This window comes from Perissodus microlepis, chromosome 7 (genome assembly GCF_051167445.1).
Source record: "Perissodus microlepis isolate ML-2025 ecotype Zambia chromosome 7, ASM5116744v1, whole genome shotgun sequence".
Lineage (NCBI taxonomy): Eukaryota > Metazoa > Chordata > Actinopteri > Cichliformes > Cichlidae > Perissodus > Perissodus microlepis.
In genome coordinates, this window is record NC_140467.1 from 55,379,990 (window position 1) to 55,397,576 (window position 17,587).

Consider the following 17,587-nt stretch of genomic DNA (forward strand, 5'->3'; position numbering starts at 1 on the left):
AAGACTCACGTTCTATCGGATGGAAGGCCAACTCATTTTTCCCCGTGCGAAAGCCACTTTACTGTCAAGCCAGACACCAGTCTCTTAAATCGACACTTAGTACTTGGTGGTTCAAACATAAAGGACAGAACACAAAACAGAACTATAGGAAACAATGTTTTCTGCCAGACCAAGAACGACAATAAGCTTGCACCCTCCATGGAAGATCTGCAGTTCCTGAATATCATGGACAATGAGTGTTTCCAGGATGAGTCACAAAGCTGCCGTTTCGCCAGCCCAGAGCATTGCTGCCTAACAATCGCCGCTACGCACTCAGCCGCCTAAAGTCACTTGAACGAACTCTAGACAAAAACCCAAAAATGAAAGTTCACCTGATAGACTTTATGCAGAAAATGTTGGACAATGGGCACGCGGAGCTCGCACCCCCAGTACAAGAGAACAAAGAGCGTTGGTACCTGCCTTATTTCGGAGTGTACCATCCTCAAAAGCCGTCACAAATCCGAGTGGTATTTGACTCCAGCGCGCAGTTTGAAGGTATGTCGCTCAACACAGTGCTGTTATCAGGACCTAATCTGAACAACAGTCTATTAGGTGTGCTAGTGAGGTTCAGAAAACATCCAGTCGCAGTAACCTCAGATATCCAGCAGATGTTCTATTGCTTCCTGGTGCGCGAGGACTGCAGAGATGTACTGAGGTTTGTCTGGCACAAAGACAACGATCCACAGAAAGAGCTCGTGGATTACAGAATGTGCGTGCATGTATTTGGAAACAGCCCCTCGCCTGCTGTGGCTACATATGGTTTGAGGAGGGCCGCGCAAAAGGGAGAAGCCAAATACGGGTCAGATGTTCGCCATTTCATTGAGCGTGATTTTTATGTGGATGATGCTTTAAAGTCTGTCCCCACCGAACATGATGCTGTCGACCTCCTGAAACGGACACAAGACATGCTAGCAGACTCAAACCTTCGCCTCTTAAAAATAGCATCAAATAAGGTTGAAGTGATGGACGCATTCTCACCTCAAGACCGAGCCAAGGATCTCCAAAATCTGGATCTGTTCAAGGATGAACTCCCAGATCAGCGCAGTCTTGGAGTAAAGTGGAATATAATGGAGGACTATTTCACTTTTCACATTCCTCATGCTGAAAAGCCATACACACGAAGATGAGTCCTTTCAACTGTGAACAGTGTGTTTGACCCGCTTGGGTTTTTGGCCCCAGTCACCGTTCGAGGACGTCTGCTTCTAAGAGAGTTGTCGCTACAGACATCAGAGTGGGACTCACCTCTCCCACAGGATCTGAAAGGCAGATGGATAGAATGGCAACAGTCCCTCCAATGCCTCAGCAAAGTCAACGTTCCACGCACTTACACTAAGATGTCACTGTCGCAGGCTAAATGTGTAGAACTTTGTGTCTTTTCAGATGCGTCCATGAAGGCAATATGTGCAGTTTCATACCTCAAGGTCACCACTGGGGATGGCAAGACAGAGGTTGGGTTTGCCCTAGGTAAGGCACGACTCGCTCGACAGCCAGAGCTCACTGTACCTAGGCTCGAACTCTGCGCCGCAGTAATGGCGGTTGAAATGGCAGAGGTCATATGTGAAGAGATTGATCACCCTATAGACAAAACAAGTTTCTATACAGACAGCAAGGTGGTTCTTGGTTATATTCACAACCAATCCAGACGTTTTTATGTCTATGTAAACAATCGTGTGTGTCGTATTAGAGAGTCAACTACTCCAGAGCAATGGCATTTCGTTACGACCGACCAGAATCCTGCTGACCACGGCTCACGATCAGTTCCAGCCGCTGAGTTAGAACACACGACATGGTTCACAGGTCCAGCGTTTCTCCAGTGCCCTTCATACATCCATCTAGAACAGACTGATTACAAACTGCTGGACCCAGACAACGACGCAGAGGTGCGCCCAGAGGTAAAGACACTTTGCACTAACATAACAAAGGAAGTTTTGGGCTCAGGACGTTGGGAGCGTTTCTCCACATGGCGCTCACTTCGGAAAACCATGTCAAACTTGATTCACATCGCACAATGCTTTTCACAATCAAACGTTGAGCCAAACTGTAAAGGGTGGCACATCTGTAAAACGGCCATCACCCCAGAACTGTTAGATCAAGCAGAGACAATGATCATTAAAAATGTGCAGTTTGAAACATATGCAGACGAGATAAAGCGGATCTCTGAAAAACAGAACCTCCCAAAAAACAGCCCACTGGCAAAACTAAACCCTGTGATTGGAAGTGACAATCTGCTGAGAGTTGGTGGTCGCATTAATCGCGCGGGGCTGGGAGTAAAAGACACCAACCCTATTATCTTGCCAGGCAGTCACTACATCACTACCCTCCTTGTGCGCCACCACCATGAGAAAGTAAGCCATCAAGGCAGGCATTTTACAGAGGGCGCTGTCCGAGAAAGTGGCTTGTGGATTGTAGGAGGGAAAGGGTGTATTAGCAGAGTCATAAGTAAATGTGTGACATGCAAGAAGCTGAGAGGGAAGTTTGAGGAGCAATTAATGAGTGATTTGCCCGTAGATCGCCTCCAAGTTGAGCCCCCCTTTTCTTACGTGGGCATGGACATGTTTGGCCCATGGGAAGTAACTACAAGGCGTACAAGAGGGGGACAAGCAAACAGGAAGCGGTGGGCAATATTATTCACGTGCCTGTGTACAAGGGCTGTCCACATTGAAGTAGTGGAGGAGTTGAGCTCTTCAAGTTTCATTAATGCACTGAGGCGTTTCTTCGCCCTCTCAGGACCCGCAAAACAACTGCGCTCGGACTGCGGCACTAATTTCATTGGTGCTCACAAAGAGATGGCCACAAATGCACCAGAGAAGGACAAAGTGCAACACTTTCTGCAGGACCAGAAGTGTTCCTGGGTTTTCAATCCTCCCCATTCTTCCCACATGGGGGGAGTATGGGAACGGATGATTGGTTTAGCACGGCGAATATTTGATAACATGCTGCTGCAAACTGGTCATGTTCAACTCACTCATGAGATCTTGACCACATTTCTTGCGGAAGTCACAGCTATACTGAATGCACGACCGTTGTTGCCAGTATCATCAGACCCGGAACATCCTCACATTCTCTCACCGGCAATGCTGCTGACACAAAAGACTGGAGTTGTACCCACCATCTGTGATGATGTAGGACCCAAAGAAATGCTCAGAAGCCATTGGAAGCGGGTTCAGTTCCTTGCAGACACTTTCTGGAGCAGATGGCGCAAGGAATATTTGCACAGCCTCCAAATTCATCAAAAGTGGCACCACAAGAACATTGACATTAAACAGGGAGATGTCGTTCTCCTCAAGGACAAACAAACAAGAAGAAATGAGTGGCCAATGGGCGTAATCGAAAAGACAGTTGCGAGTGAAGATGGAATCATCAGAAAGGCCGAAGTTAGAGTTGCTTCCAAGGGGAATGTTAAGACTTATTATAGACCCATTTCTGAAATGGTTTTTCTGTTATCTAGTGATGTTTAGATATCTGTTGTGGTATCCCTAAGATACCAGGCGGGGAGTGTTCTGACTGTTGTCAAATTTGTACATGTTTGTTTTGTTTGGTTAGTGCACTGGCCCTTTAAGAGAAAGGCATGGTCCGTGTGCAGACAGGGGAAGTGTAAGAAAGAATCAGACAATCGACTGAATGTGATCTATGCTGTGAAAGGCTGATAAAAGGCATTCCCTGTGAGTATGCATTATTGTTTGGCACTTTATGTTGATTAATAGCAGTTAATTAGATGCTGTATTACGCGTGCTAATTTATGGTTCGTAGACAGTTGTTTGGTGTTAGCATTAGCACTTGGTCACGCAGCTCCTCAAGTAATTATTTTAATTTGTCACTCATATACACTGTATTTTGTTGTTACAGTTTCACACCTGCCATATAAAGCAAAGTCTAAACCCACTCTGGCGTCAGTGACTTTTGTGTGGAGGTGTTTAACTCCTGGATAGTAGAAAGTGGTTCTACGAGGCCAGTACAGATACAGAAGTCTAAAACCAACATTTCTCTGCCTGGGCTGCCTTGTAGCTCTGCACGTCGTCTCTTCAATGTATGACCCCCTCCCTCCCCGAACAGTCGGGCGTGAGCGCACTAACGTGCCTGGAGGCCGTTATAATGAGTGTTTGCTGGAAAACGAAAAATACAAGGAGTCTGCAAGATGGATTTGTACGTTTTCACAATGGGGGAGTTTGCGTAAGTGCTAGTAAATAATTTTCTCGAGTGTGTACGTTACACATGCTAATTTTTGAAATTGTTTTTATTATTTTGCTAGCTAGCAAACTCCGGGATAAATGATTGAAATGTACTCAGTGTGATGCAATACGGTGCCGCTATTATAACAGTTAGTTATTGCAGGGTAATTTATGGAATATGCTGTGAATTTAACCAAGATTACACAGCAGTAGCAGTATTGCGAGTTACTTCCCCAAAGTGAACGCTTTAAACGTTAGCCCGATGCTTAACTAGCCAACTTAAGGCTTTCTGATTGAAGGCTAAAAGCGGCGTTGTCACCAAGTAAATAGAATATTGATTATATTTTTGTGTATTGCTGCAGTTTTTTCAAGTTTTAACTTGGTGCTTTTGGCAACCTTAGGGGGAAATAATGGTAATATGGCTGATCCATATGGACACAAAGAATATAGACTTTTTTATGCTACCGAAGTTCCCTCGCTTTCATTCAAAATCTGTTTGTCGTTAAACAACTTAAACATTATAATGGCTTCAAACTCACATTAAGGCCTGTGGGACACTATCAGCCACTGAAACAGTAGACAAATGAATATTTCATACCTTAAGGCTGCCTGTTTGTTTAAGGGAGATGAACAATACATTATAATTGTATATAATAATATCACAGATGATAGATTAAATAGGTTTTGAAAGATGCTTGTGCATTCTTCAAGTCTTATATGTTGAACTGAACTGAGTATGTCATCTGTTCAAAGCCTCTCCCAGTCAGTGCTGTTCTATGTGCCTGTCTTACTGTACATGATGTTATTAGCACAAACACTTTAAAGGTGATTAATTTAGGACTTCAGCAATAACACAGACTGCAGTGTAGTTAAGCATCTTACAGTTAGTTTTGAATGAATGAAAAAAGACAAGCAAACATCTGTCTCCTATTCTTTTGTGTCACCTAAGAAAGAAGCATAAATATCTGATGAGAAGACTTATTAATTTGGCCTTTCTCATGATCTTACTGAGGTGATGCGAAGTGAAATAGTCATCCTTTTTTGGTAATGTGCTGGAAAAGCTTGAAGATGGAGATTGATAGTGCTTACAAATTGCTTGAATGTCACCCTGAAAAAGGTGTATGAAGTAAAATCTGATTTTGATGCTTTCAGCACAAAATTTAGTCACACAGTCAGGACAACATCTGATTTACCTTCATTGGGAAACATGTTTAAAGCAGGAGTTCAGTACATATTTTGTTTTTTGTACATATTTTTATAGATCTTTATGTTTATTAACTTTTTTTTTATTGTATTATGTTTTTTTAATTCTATATATTTTATACATGTGTTACATTTACATTTTCATGTAGCTTTTTTTTAAAAATCTTTTTTTGTATTTTGGTATCTTTACCTGTCTCATAAATTCAGGGCTACATCCTTTCTATAGACAAAGAGCTTATCTTGGAGCCTTCAGCTTCTTCTTTAGTACTTTCATAGGTGGATGTAGGAAGTAACAATAATATGTGATGATAATCTGTGATACATGAAATAATCTTATAATAATAGTAACAATGGATCTGTTCCTGTCAGGAAAATGCTCGTGCAGAGGTTTCATTGTGCGTGACATTGTCCTTATTACCACCACAGCTCTGCCTCGCAGTGACAGTTTAGTTGCAGTTTCGAGGTTCATTTGCGTACCAGCATAAAGACTTTCCTCGCAGTGAGCTGTGATCTCAACTACTGAGCTGATGCATGCTATAGTTACAGCTGGATAGTTTTTCTCGTAAAGTGTTTTCATTGAACAGACTCGTTCATTATTAATTGTTTTACATATTTTGTCTTTTATGAACGTAAACAAAAACACTGCTAGAAGTACTAGAAACAATTAAAATACAGTGTAATTAGTACTTTTAGCAATGTGATAGATGCCTTTTATTATATTTTTTAACATCAGCATGCTGAAGGACTTGTTTAGAAGAGAGTGCTAATTTATATGCTAAAATATGTTTTTCTTTTTGGCCAAGTTGGTGAAAACACTTTATTATCCTCTAATAGATTTTTTAAATGCTTGGTGATCATAGTACCCAAAACTAGCTGCATCAGGTAGTACTTCTGAGAGGATCAGAAGTCCCAGGTATACTGGTATTGGGGGTTGCAGCTGTAGGGATGACTCTTTCTTAAGCCTCAAGCTGACTGTTTCCTCTCAGATGTAAAAGGCTGATGATTTACAAAACAGACACTGTGTCGTTCAAATAGATGAGGCTCATCATAAAATAAGAGATACTTTACTCTCTGAGCATTGTTTCTAGTGTCCATTCATCCATTTAGTTTACTCTGGTCTTAATAAAGAGCTTAAGAAGAGATATTGTTAGAACTTAGAAATAGGAGGAGCAATTCAGATGTTAAGTTTTTAATACGTATCGCTGGACAGAAAAAAGTGACACACCTATTCGTCTTCAAAATAGGTTTGACTCACAGGTTAAAAACTTAGAACACAAGATGCTGAAACTTTACATACATGGCTGTTACATACTGGGCTGAACTGGCAGCTTATCAGAAGTAGCTTTTGATGTTGGCAGTGTGAGAGCTGAAAATCCCAAAGTCATCCTATTTTCATCACTGACTGGTTTTAATCACGTGATGGCTTCATGTTACCATGTGCTCTGACTAAAGATCGCATAATGTTATGCTTACTCATTTCCTTTAACCCGACAGTCCTGTAATCCTCTCGTCACAGAGCGCCTCTTTAAGTGATTAAAGCAAAATGAGGATACTTGACGAAACACGATCTATTCATAGCACATCACCGCTGTTCCACCCTCATCTCCACCACCTCATCTATTTTTAACATTTCATTGTCAGTCCTCACAGCTTAAGAATGGAAACTGAAGGCATTTCTCTTTTCAGCCTGCAGATGGCGCTGCAGTCCTTCACTACATCTCATCCTGTTTTTCTGTTTTCCAGCTGCTAAGAAGGCTAAAAAGGCTCACAGACCTTTGAAAAAACAGCTGTCCTCGCCAAACTTCCAACGCAAAGAAAAATCTGAGAAAGTGAGTCAGCAGTTTCATGAATATTTCACTGCGGCTCCTTAGTGGAGTCAAACACGGCAGAGTTCAACCCAAATATCTGACACATCTTATCTGTAACCTACAACAGGATGAATTGTTTTTAGCTGGGTCTTATAAATACCTGAAACGCCCTAAATATGGATACAGAACTGACTTTGTAGCATTTTGGTGCATATCTGATATTAGTGGACATCCTACAGGAAAAAGCTGGATTTATTATTGATACTCCACAATATCTTATTGTGTGTCCATAAAAAGATCTCACACACTGACTTACACTTCCTTTTAGATATTCTGTCATAATTGTTGCTTATCTTTTTTACTTCAATTTTACAACATTCATTATTTTGTCTTCAGAATGTGCTTTTTTTCCTCCCTCAGTCACAGACCAGGGACAACACGCCTTTCACGTGAGTAGATCTACACATTTATCCTACTTACAAATTTGCTAAGCAGTAGCTGTGCATTGAAGTTTAATTCTTTAAAATGTAGCTGGAGCTAATATAAGGGTTCAGCACTTTGTATTAATCACATTCATAGACTGTATAGAAAAGATGGATGAAGCCACCATGTTCTCAGTAACTTGTTGTTGAAGTCCTGTTGTGAGGGGTGTGTCATTGCCTTTACAGTCTTGGTGTTTTAAAACTGGCCGTGGCTCCGACTAAAACAGAATTCATGTTGCCACATCTGTGTTTGTTTGCATATTTGGCTAGAAGGAATAAAGCATTATGGGTATTCAAGCTATCCAGACTTCACTTCAATTAAAAATTTCTTTGTCTAGCATGACTCGGATCTTCTGCCACAGAGAACGATAGTAGCCCATAGACCAGCTGGCGCCCTCTGGTGACGGTAAACAGTTACAACAGGTAAACCAGTCCTGGGTAGAAACCAGTGGATCCGCTGAGCTCAGCTTTTAGGGTTTTCCATTAGGTGGTAGTTAGGGCCATATCATACCGTTCACAGTAATACTGGTATAATGTTGGGCAACGATAAGAAAATGGAATACCGTGATAGAATATGGGTAAAACGCGCATGCGCAGTGCCTTTGTTTTCATACGCACATGGCGGAAAAAGCATGGCGGTGACGGAGAATAAGAAGGACGAAAGCGGATCGTTGAATGAAACGGATGAACCAGAATTGGTTTGTAAAAATGCTGCAACTTCAGTGTGGAACTGGTTTAGCTTTTGTCCGTCAGATACACAACAAAGCACTATTTTTGGTAGCGCATGCTAGCAGGCCGTCGTTATTACAGTGTTTTTTGGAAAATACGGCACACTTAAAATCAATCCTTTGATTTTTCTGAAAATCGACAGTGCCCCTTATAATCCTGTATGCCTTATGTATAAATTCTGGTGGTGTTTACTGACCTCGAAATGATTTTATGTGGTACACGACGCTAAAAATCTGTCAAATGTTTTAGTACGACTTTGCTAAGCTACGAAGCCGCACCGCTTGATGGATTGTCGGAGCATTACGGCTATCGTAGGCAGGAGCCTCGCGGAGTGATACGTACTGTGCTTCAACATAATACTATCGTATTGTGTATGTATGGTAAATGGCCTGCATTTGTATAGCGCTTTACTCAGTCCCTAAGGACCCCAAAGCGCTTTACACTACATTCAGTCATTCACCCATTCACACACACATTCACACACTGGCAATGGCAAGCTACATTGTAGCCACAGCTGCCGTGGGGCGCACTGACCTCTTTTAAGTTTTGTGGATATTATACATGGTTATGCTGAGGATATGTCAGCCAATTTCCACTGGAAATACCTTTTGGTCAAACTGTCAGCGAGGAATTTTGCACTGTTAAATTTTTATATAACTTTAATGCACATAAAAAACAGCTGCTTGTTTAAGTGAAAATACATAGATTTTTTTTTTGCACTGATAAAGTTGTGGAGTTGTAAAGTATTTTGCCTAGTATCAGTTATATCATCAGTTATATCGTTATCGCAAATTTTCAAATGTATATCGTGATAAATATTTTTGGTCATATCGCCCTCCTCTAGTGGTAGTACTTGGTACCAGGTAATGTTTTTGTAGTTTCTTAGCCGAGTTTCCAAGTGATCCAAATCAATTTGAATACAGACATCAACAGACTGCATGCCACCGATTGGCCAGTCAGTGGCTTCAGACTCCTTCACAAGAATCAAAACTGACATTTTTGAAATCCGGCAGTGAGGGAAATAGCTACACAAAACCCACCTCCGACCTTCAGCCCAACCAGTCTGGTTTTAACATTAGAACTTTCTTTTTTGATAAGGCTTGTGGTCAGGGCTGGATCAAGTGACCCAGAATCCTACCTTAGTTACCCTGCAATAGGCTTAGGCTCTTGGGGTTTCCCATGATGCACTGTTTCTACTTTACTCACCTCTTTGCACTCTCTGTGTTTATACACCCCTCTGCATTTAATTCTTAGTTATTATCAATCTAAGCTGTCCTCCACAGTTTCTTTTCTCCTGCCTCATGCCCAGCCGGTGGTGGCAGATGGCCGCCCCTCCCTGAGCCTGGTTCTGTCGGAGGTTTCTTCCTGTTAAAAGGGAATTTTTTTTCTTCCCACTGTCACCAGGTGCCTACTTGAAGGGGGTCATTTGATTGTTGGAGTTTTCTCTGTATTATTGTAGGAACTATGCCTTACAATATAAAGTGTCCTGAGGCCACTGTTGTTGGGACCTGGTACTGTATAAATAAAGTTTAATTTTAAGTTGATATAGTGACTGTTCTGAGACACATTAGTCCTAGTCAGTAATCATTTTGCCATCTTTATGTGGAAGTTAGCAGGATCTGACTTTTGGTAGCAAGAATGTCAACAGCAACTAGTCAGAGGTGTGTTGCGGTGTTTTGTTTTGAAATGTTTCTCCTTCAGTCTGCATTTGCGCCATGTTCACTGCATGTGGGAAGGCGCTCTGTGTCCTGATTGGTTGTCGTCACAGGCACAAGTTATTTTGACTTAGGAGTTCCAGGTAAGGTGTGGAGAATCAGGTCAGGACATTGTCCTCGGCTGCCTTTTCTCACACTTAACTGGAGATAGTCCCCTTAAGCTGGGTACTCACCCTGGGAAATACTCTGTGGTTAAGGGGAAGCTGCTCCTTTTCAGTGCCTGTTTGTTCCAGGTGGGGCTGAAAGTGTACGGCACGAACCTGATATAACAACATATTCATACTCTGAACAAATTTCTCTGCTGTAAATCTGGATCAATAACATTGATTAAAAAAAACGTATAATCTATTTCTCGTGTTTGCTGTTTGAAGTTAACTGGTGCTCGCTCTGTGGGTGTTGTAGAGTAAGCGTCCAGAAGAGTAAGTGGGACAGCTCTCGCTCTATGCGCTACAACCAGGATGCTCAGCGAGAGGAAGGTAAAGGAGGACTCATTGATGCTTTTCTATTTTAAGCCACTGAGTCAGACTACGTTCTTTCAGTCTTGCATTAACCACTTTTTTTGCATGTTAACCAGACCAGCGCCGCATGGTGGAGATCATTGGCTACCTGACAAAGATGAGGTTTGGAGACCAGGAACAGAGTAAATCCAAGGATACTAAAGAGGTGGCTGTTTATTTACTGTACACCTAAAATGAGATTGATTGTCAGGGTGCAGGAAATGTGACTTTGACCAGGATTTATGGTCTTTCTTCACATCATGTGGTCAAGATTGGTGCTGAGCTGTCAGACCTGCTGTCCTTGTTTTTGCAGCTGCCTCATGTTGGATTGTTTTTCTTCCGGACTCTCTCTCTCTCTGTGTGTGTGTGTGTGTGTGTACGTGTGTGTGTATGTGTGTGTGTATGTGTAGATAGATAGAGTGATTTACATATATAAGTACATATCTATTTATTGTACCTGCATAGTCTATATTTCTTCTATTTTTGCAAAGCATTATTGCTGTTAGGTATGCTGCATATGTTCATTTGTTCCTGCCTTGTGTACTCTGCTGCAGTAACAATTTGAATTTCCCAACTTATCTGAACTGTATCTAAACCCAGCTGATATCTGGCTAAATTTTCTGGTGAGCATCCAAATCACACTGGACTGAAGTTTACACTGTATAATGCCTGATTTCTTGTAAATATTTAACGAAATATATATTGATAAAATGCTTAACAGGCCACAGTGAACAATGGAAAATAAAATTTAAATAAATAATTAAAAACACTCAAAAATATATTTTTTTTAGAGATGTCTTAACCTGGTTATGCTGTACCATCCAGATGAAGTCGTGAGCCAAAGATCCTTTAAGTTTCATCTAATGAACTTACCTTTTCCTACATATGAGAAATGATCTGGTGTGAAGTAAATTGGGTTTGTATATATGTAGCCTCAGATGAGCATGAAACTTCATTTTTGACCTGCTTAATAGCAGTCTCAAATATTAAAGTCTATTAAATCACTTAACCAATGCAGCAGCTGAAATATGACACCAAAGGCCACTCTTAATACAGACAGAAGTCAGGTAGTCAAAAATCTCCTGTTCTGCTTTTTGTATTCTGAACTTCTTGAGTGGACAGCCAACAATCCTACAAATAGACTAGAGGATGTGCCTGAAATGTTTGCTAAAACAAATAACTGGACCTTACTTGTTAAACTCAATGTTCTGACTGTCACATGGAGTCTTTCAGGTTGTTTTACGTTTACTATCACAAATGAATGTTTTTTCCCCTAATGAATATACATTTTAGGTCTAAAGTGTCTAAAATCTGCAGTTTTGGAATTTTTCATGTGGGATAACAAAATGAAAAAACAAAGAAAAAAAACACTCCAAAAAAACAAGTGATACATGTGATGAAGGACTGACATAATTTGATTCATAAGACTTTATTTGATATTCACATATTCCTCTGCCACAGACAGAAGCATCAAAAATGTGCGCTGGGAGCTTCATGGCATGGATTTCTACAGCCAAGCAAATCTATATGTATGTGGCCAAAAACCTTAGTCCATGTAGGGTATCTTAGCACAGTTTACTTGTGTCAGCTAGTGGGAGGGCAGAGAGGGCAGCCTTTACATTGTTTTATTGTAGAGTGACAGGAACTGCCTATGAGCTTCTAATCAGGCAGAAATATTGATGAACATGAGCTGTTTATTTTTCCTTTCCAGGTGCAGTGTGATTCTTGCCAAAGATGGGCACATTTTGAATGTAAAAAATATAAGGAGAGCAACCGAGAATATAAATGCAAAAAATGTGAGGAAAACATGTAACAACTTCTAATAAAAACAGCTGTCTTTCCCCCTCCATTTCTCCTTGTATTCTGTGTCAACATTAGATGAATGTGTGCGGGAGGCATGTTTTTAAGTGTGATTTGGTCATCTGAACGTCCTACCTAGATGAATCCAAGCAGGAAACATGTTTTTAAGTGTGATTTGGCCATATGAACGTCCTACCGAGATAAATCCAAGCAGGAAACATGTTTTTAAGTGTGATTTGGCCATCCGAACGTCCTACCGAGATAAATCCAAGCAGGAAACATGTTTTTAAGTATGATTTGGCCATCTGAACGTCCTACCTAGATGAATCCAAGCAGGAAACATGTTGTTAAGTGTGATTTGGCCATATGAACGTCCTACCGAGATGAATCCAAGCAGGAAACATGTTTTTAAGTGTGATTTGGCCATATGAACGTCCTACCGAGATGAATCCAAGCAGGAAACATGTTTTTAAGTGTGATTTGGCCATCTGAACGTCCTACCTATAGATATGTACGATGGAGGCATAAACCATATCTCCTGTAGTTTACAAGCAGAAAGCTGATTGTTCGCTACTTACTTAAAGAATTAAATCTTTCTTCATGTTGCACTGACAGACCTTCTCCAATATGGGAAAAATATGCTCTCTCTTTCAGAGGCAACATGGCTTTCTGTTTTTGTGGAAACTTGTGGTCACTTTGAGAGGACTTTCTGTGTTGTCCATTTCCCTTTTCTGTCTGTGTGCAAGTAAACCAAGATAACAGAAAATTACCCTCAGTCATTTTTGACCATTTTGTCCCAATCGGCCCATGACAGAAATGAGGCTGGATGCAGCAAACAAATATTATTGCTATCCAAAATAATTTTCCAAAATTATGTGGTGCGTGCTCTTAACCTTTAACCACAGGGGTCATCCTTAATCTCACAGCTGTGTACATGATTTAAATATTGCTAATCAAATTACAGTTGAACTATACACAAAAACATTTTGTAATTTTATATGTAAAAAGAAATGCAAAATACTTTTTTATTTGAAAAGTATTTGTCAGATGGAATCAGCAATATGGCATAGTGGGAAGCAATCACCAGAAAATAATTCAATTTCAAAGGCACATCTCACTGAAACAGTTAAATTTCTTGCATGTAAAATTAACACCCTGTATGCTTAACATTTAAGGACACAAAACAGGCATCACACGTGGGTGTCTGCGTGGCAAGCACTGCAGCAGTTTAATGCTCTTGTGTGTAACTTTGCTTTCAAAGCTGAAATCAGTTTAATTTCTGACAGTATGGAAGGCAGAAAAAAAACAAAGAGGAAGACTGGCAGTGTATTTACAACAAATGACTTCATAGAAATCCTCAAAAGTGGCTCTGGATACTGTAGCTCCAGTGAAAACTAAGGTCTCTAATCAGAAGTACCTGACTCCGTGGTATAATTCTCAAACACGTAGCCTAAAGCAGATGACTTGTAATCTGGAGAGGAAATGGCGTGTCACAAATTTAGAGGATCATCATTTAGCCTGGAGAAATAGTTTGCTGCTTTATAAGAAAGCCCTCCGCAAAGCCAGAACATCTTACTATTCATCACTGATTGAACAAAATAAGAACAACCCCAGGTTTCTCTTCAGCACTGTAGCCAGGCTGACAAAGAGTCAGAGCTCTGTTGAGCCAACCATCCCTTTAACGTTAACTAGTAATGACTTCATGAACTTCTTCACAAATAAAATTTTTATCATTAGAGAAAAAATTACCAGTAATCATCCCACAGATGTAATATTATCTACAGCTACTCTTAGTACCATTGATGTTAAGTTAGACTCTTTTTCTCCAATTGATCTTTCTGAGTTAACTTCAATAATTACTTCCTCCAAACCATCAACGTGTCTTTTAGACCCCATTCCTACAAAACTGCTCAAAGAAGTCCTGCCATTGATTAATTCTTCGATCTTAAATATGATCAACCTATCTCTAATGGTCGGCTATGTACCACAGGCCTTCAAGCTGGCTGTGGTTAAACCTTTACTCAAAAAGCCATCTCTAGACCCAGCAGTCTTAGCTAATTATAGGCCAATCTCCAACCTTCCTTTCATATCAAAAATCCTTGAAAGAGTAGTTGTCAAACAGCTAACAGATCATCTGCAGAGGAATGGTTTATTTGAAGAGTTTCAGTCAGGTTTCAGAGCTCATCACAGCACAGAAACAGCTTTAGTGAAGGTTACAAATGATCTTCTTATGGCCTCTGACAGTGGACTCATCTCTGTGCTTGTCCTGCTAGACCTCAGTGCAGCGTTCGATACTGTCGACCATAATATCCTATTAGAGCGATTAGAACATGCTGTAGGTATTACAGGTACTGCACTGCAGTGGTTTGTATCATATCTATCTAATAGACTCCAATTTGTGCATGTAAATGGAGAGTCCTCTTCACACACTGAGGTTAATTATGGAGTTCCACAGGGTTCAGTGCTAGGACCAATTCTGTTTACATTATACATGCTTCCCTTAGGCAGCATCATTAGAAGACATAGCATACATTTTCACTGCTATGCAGATGACACCCAGCTCTATCTGTCCATGAAGCCAGATAACACACACCAATTAGTTAAACTGCAGGAATGTCTTAAAGACATAAAGACCTGGATGGCCGCTAACTTTCTGCTTCTTAATTCAGATAAAACTGAGGTTATTGTACTCGGCCCTGAAAATCTTAGAAATATGGTATCTAACCAGATTCATACTCTGGATGGCATTACCTTGGCCTCCAGTAACGCTGTGAGGAACCTTGGAGTCATTTTTGACCAGGACATGTCCTTCAACGCACATATTAAACAAATATGTAAGACTGCTTTCTTCCATTTGCGCAACATCTCTAAAATTAGAAATATCCTGTCTCAGAGTGACGCTGAAAAACTAGTTCATGCATTTATTACTTCCAGGCTGGACTACTGTAATTCATTATTATTAGGATGTCCAAAAAACTCACTGAAAAGCCTTCAGCTAATCCAAAATGCTGCAGCAAGAGTACTGACAGGGACTAGAAGGAGAGAGCATATTTCTCCTGTTTTGGCTTCCCTTCATTGGCTTCCTGTTAAATCCAGAATTGAATTCAAAATCCTGCTCCTCACATACAAGGTCTTAAATAATCAGGCCCCATCTTATCTTAATGACCTTGTAGTACCATATCACCCTATTAGAGCACTTCGCTCTCGCTCTGCAGGCCTACTTGTTGTTCCTAGAGTATTTAAAAGTAGAATGGGAGGCAGAGCCTTCAGTTTTCAGGCCCCTCTTCTGTGGAACCAGCTTCCAGTTTGGATTCGGGAGACAGAAACTATCTCTACTTTCAAGATTAGGCTTAAAACTTTCCTTTTTGCTAAAGCATATAGTTAGGGCTGGACCAGGTGACCCTGAATCCTCCCTTAGTTATGCTGCAATAGACGTAGGCTGCCGGGGGATTCCCAAGATGCATTGAGTTTTTCCTTTCCAGTCACCTTTCTCACTCACTATGTATTAATAGACCTCTCTGCATTGAATCATATCTGTTATTAACCTCTGTCTCTCTTCCACAGCATGTCTTTTATCCTGTCTTCCTTCTCTCACCCCAACCGGTCGCAGCAGATGGCCGCCCCTCCCTGAGCCTGGTTCTGCCGGAGGTTTCTTCCTGTTAAAAGGGAGTTTTTCCTTCCCACTGTCGCCAAAGTGCTTGCTCATAGGGGGTCATATGATTGTTGGGTTTTTCTCTGTATCTATGAAGCGCCTTGAGGCGACTTTTGTTGTGATTTGGCGCTATATAAATAAAATTGAATTGAATTGAATTGGCAGATTCAGACAAACAAAAACATTCTCCACAGTTTAGCAATTCAAGATAAACTGGATCAATTTTAAACATTAAATTTGTACTCTACATCAGGACATGCATGTCATCACCTTTCTGTGGTCCTTCTTTGCTGAAGAATTTAAAAGTATTATTCATTCTATAGCTAAATAAATATCTATTATTATCAAAAATTATTTGCTATTTGCTGACAATGGCAAGTGATGGAGGATTTTTTTCCTAATCATTTCTTTAGGAAAAGAAGCAATCAAACACTTGGAAAACACTTCAGTACAAACAAAACTGTATTACTGAAAATTTTGCATAAAATATCAAAATGGAATGGTAGACAGGCTGGCTCAAATGTGCTTTTCTACTCTGAGTGCTCTACACAACTTGCCTCATTCACACAAGCACTTTTTTTCTAACATTCACAGAAATTCATACTTCCATGGATTCATCAAAGAGCAGCTTGGGGTTAATATCTTGCCCAAGGATATGTGTAATGCAGACTAGAGTCAAACCATCAGCCTTATAATTGGTAGGTGCTAGCTGTGTTTCCATACAAAGCCCAGGTTGTAACTGATCTCAAAGGAGTGAAAGCTCAACCTAAATCATCAGTAGAAAAGCTGCTGACACACCCATATAACATAGAGAACCACAGCCTTCAATGAGTATGAAATAAGCACAGCTTTCAGCAACAATTGCCAACTGTGGCCACAAGATGGAGGCAATATAAAGGATGGAGGTGAACAGATGAGGAGCTGAAAGGGGAGATAGATCAATTCACTTTGGTACATTTCAATTTATGTATATTTTTAGGTTTGTCTTGATGGAATGCCGTTGCCTTGGTGGGTGGCTGTAGGTTCGGAGGTTATCTACTAATCGGAAGGTTGTTTGATCACTTGCTGCTCCGGTCTGAAGAAAGCAGAAAAAAGTGCTTGTATGAATGGGTGAATGAGGCAAGATGTAAGAGCGCTTTGAGTGCTCTGGTAGAATACCTCCGCTCTATTTATGATTCTAAAAAAACTCACAATTTTTTAGAATCATCTAGAAACAAATGTGTCCAGGGGTTTGGAAGTATCTATGCAGTAATGCATACAGAAAATTTACTTAAAAATCAGAATGGTGTCAACTTCTTTAGGACTCCATTTCCACAGAGATGCAGGCAACTGCACACAGCAATAAGTGGGTTATCAAAAGGATCCCTTACCTTTTACTACAATTTGGATTTGCATGTCACTGGTCTTCCTTGGACTAGGAAAGGAGTCTTCTCCAAAATATAATCAAAAAAGATCCAGAGTCCTGTTTGCAGGGTTTTCTGTGGTAGTATTAA

At 40.6% G+C, this 17,587-nt stretch overlaps 1 protein-coding gene across 4 annotated transcripts; it reads left to right on the forward strand.

Moving 5' to 3' along the window:
* The first annotated feature begins 482 nt into the window (after window positions 1-482).
* LOC146384209 (SANT and BTB domain regulator of class switch recombination-like) lies at window positions 483-12,491 on the forward strand. 4 transcript variants are annotated; one of them, XM_084936098.1, is made up of 7 exons: window positions 3,496-3,701; window positions 3,886-4,209; window positions 7,155-7,240; window positions 7,640-7,668; window positions 10,548-10,621; window positions 10,720-10,808; window positions 12,354-12,491. In XM_084936098.1, exons 2-7 carry the CDS (start codon window positions 4,065-4,067, stop codon window positions 12,453-12,455), a joined length of 525 nt encoding a protein of 174 aa, XP_084792224.1. In that variant the 5' UTR covers window positions 3,496-3,701; window positions 3,886-4,064; the 3' UTR covers window positions 12,456-12,491. The 4 variants fall into 4 exon arrangements, 1 of the variants encoding a protein (XP_084792224.1); XR_014800820.1 differs by lacking the exons at window positions 3,886-4,209; window positions 10,720-10,808; window positions 12,354-12,491 and having other exon boundaries at window positions 483-3,701; window positions 10,517-10,607; XR_014800821.1 differs by lacking the exons at window positions 3,886-4,209; window positions 10,548-10,621; window positions 10,720-10,808; window positions 12,354-12,491 and adding an exon at window positions 8,040-10,510 and having other exon boundaries at window positions 483-3,701.
* Window positions 12,492-17,587: the final 5,096 nt, after the last annotated feature.

Coding starts and splice junctions, on each gene's coding strand:
- LOC146384209 (XM_084936098.1), top strand. CDS start 4,065: ATGTATGACCCCCTCCCTCCCCGAACAGTCGGGCGTGAGCGCACTAAC. Junction 7,241..7,639: donor GCAAAGAAAAATCTGAGAAA/GTGAGTCAGCAG, acceptor TTCCTCCCTCAG/TCACAGACCAGGGACAACAC. Junction 10,809..12,353: donor AATCCAAGGATACTAAAGAG/GTGGCTGTTTAT, acceptor TTTCCTTTCCAG/GTGCAGTGTGATTCTTGCCA.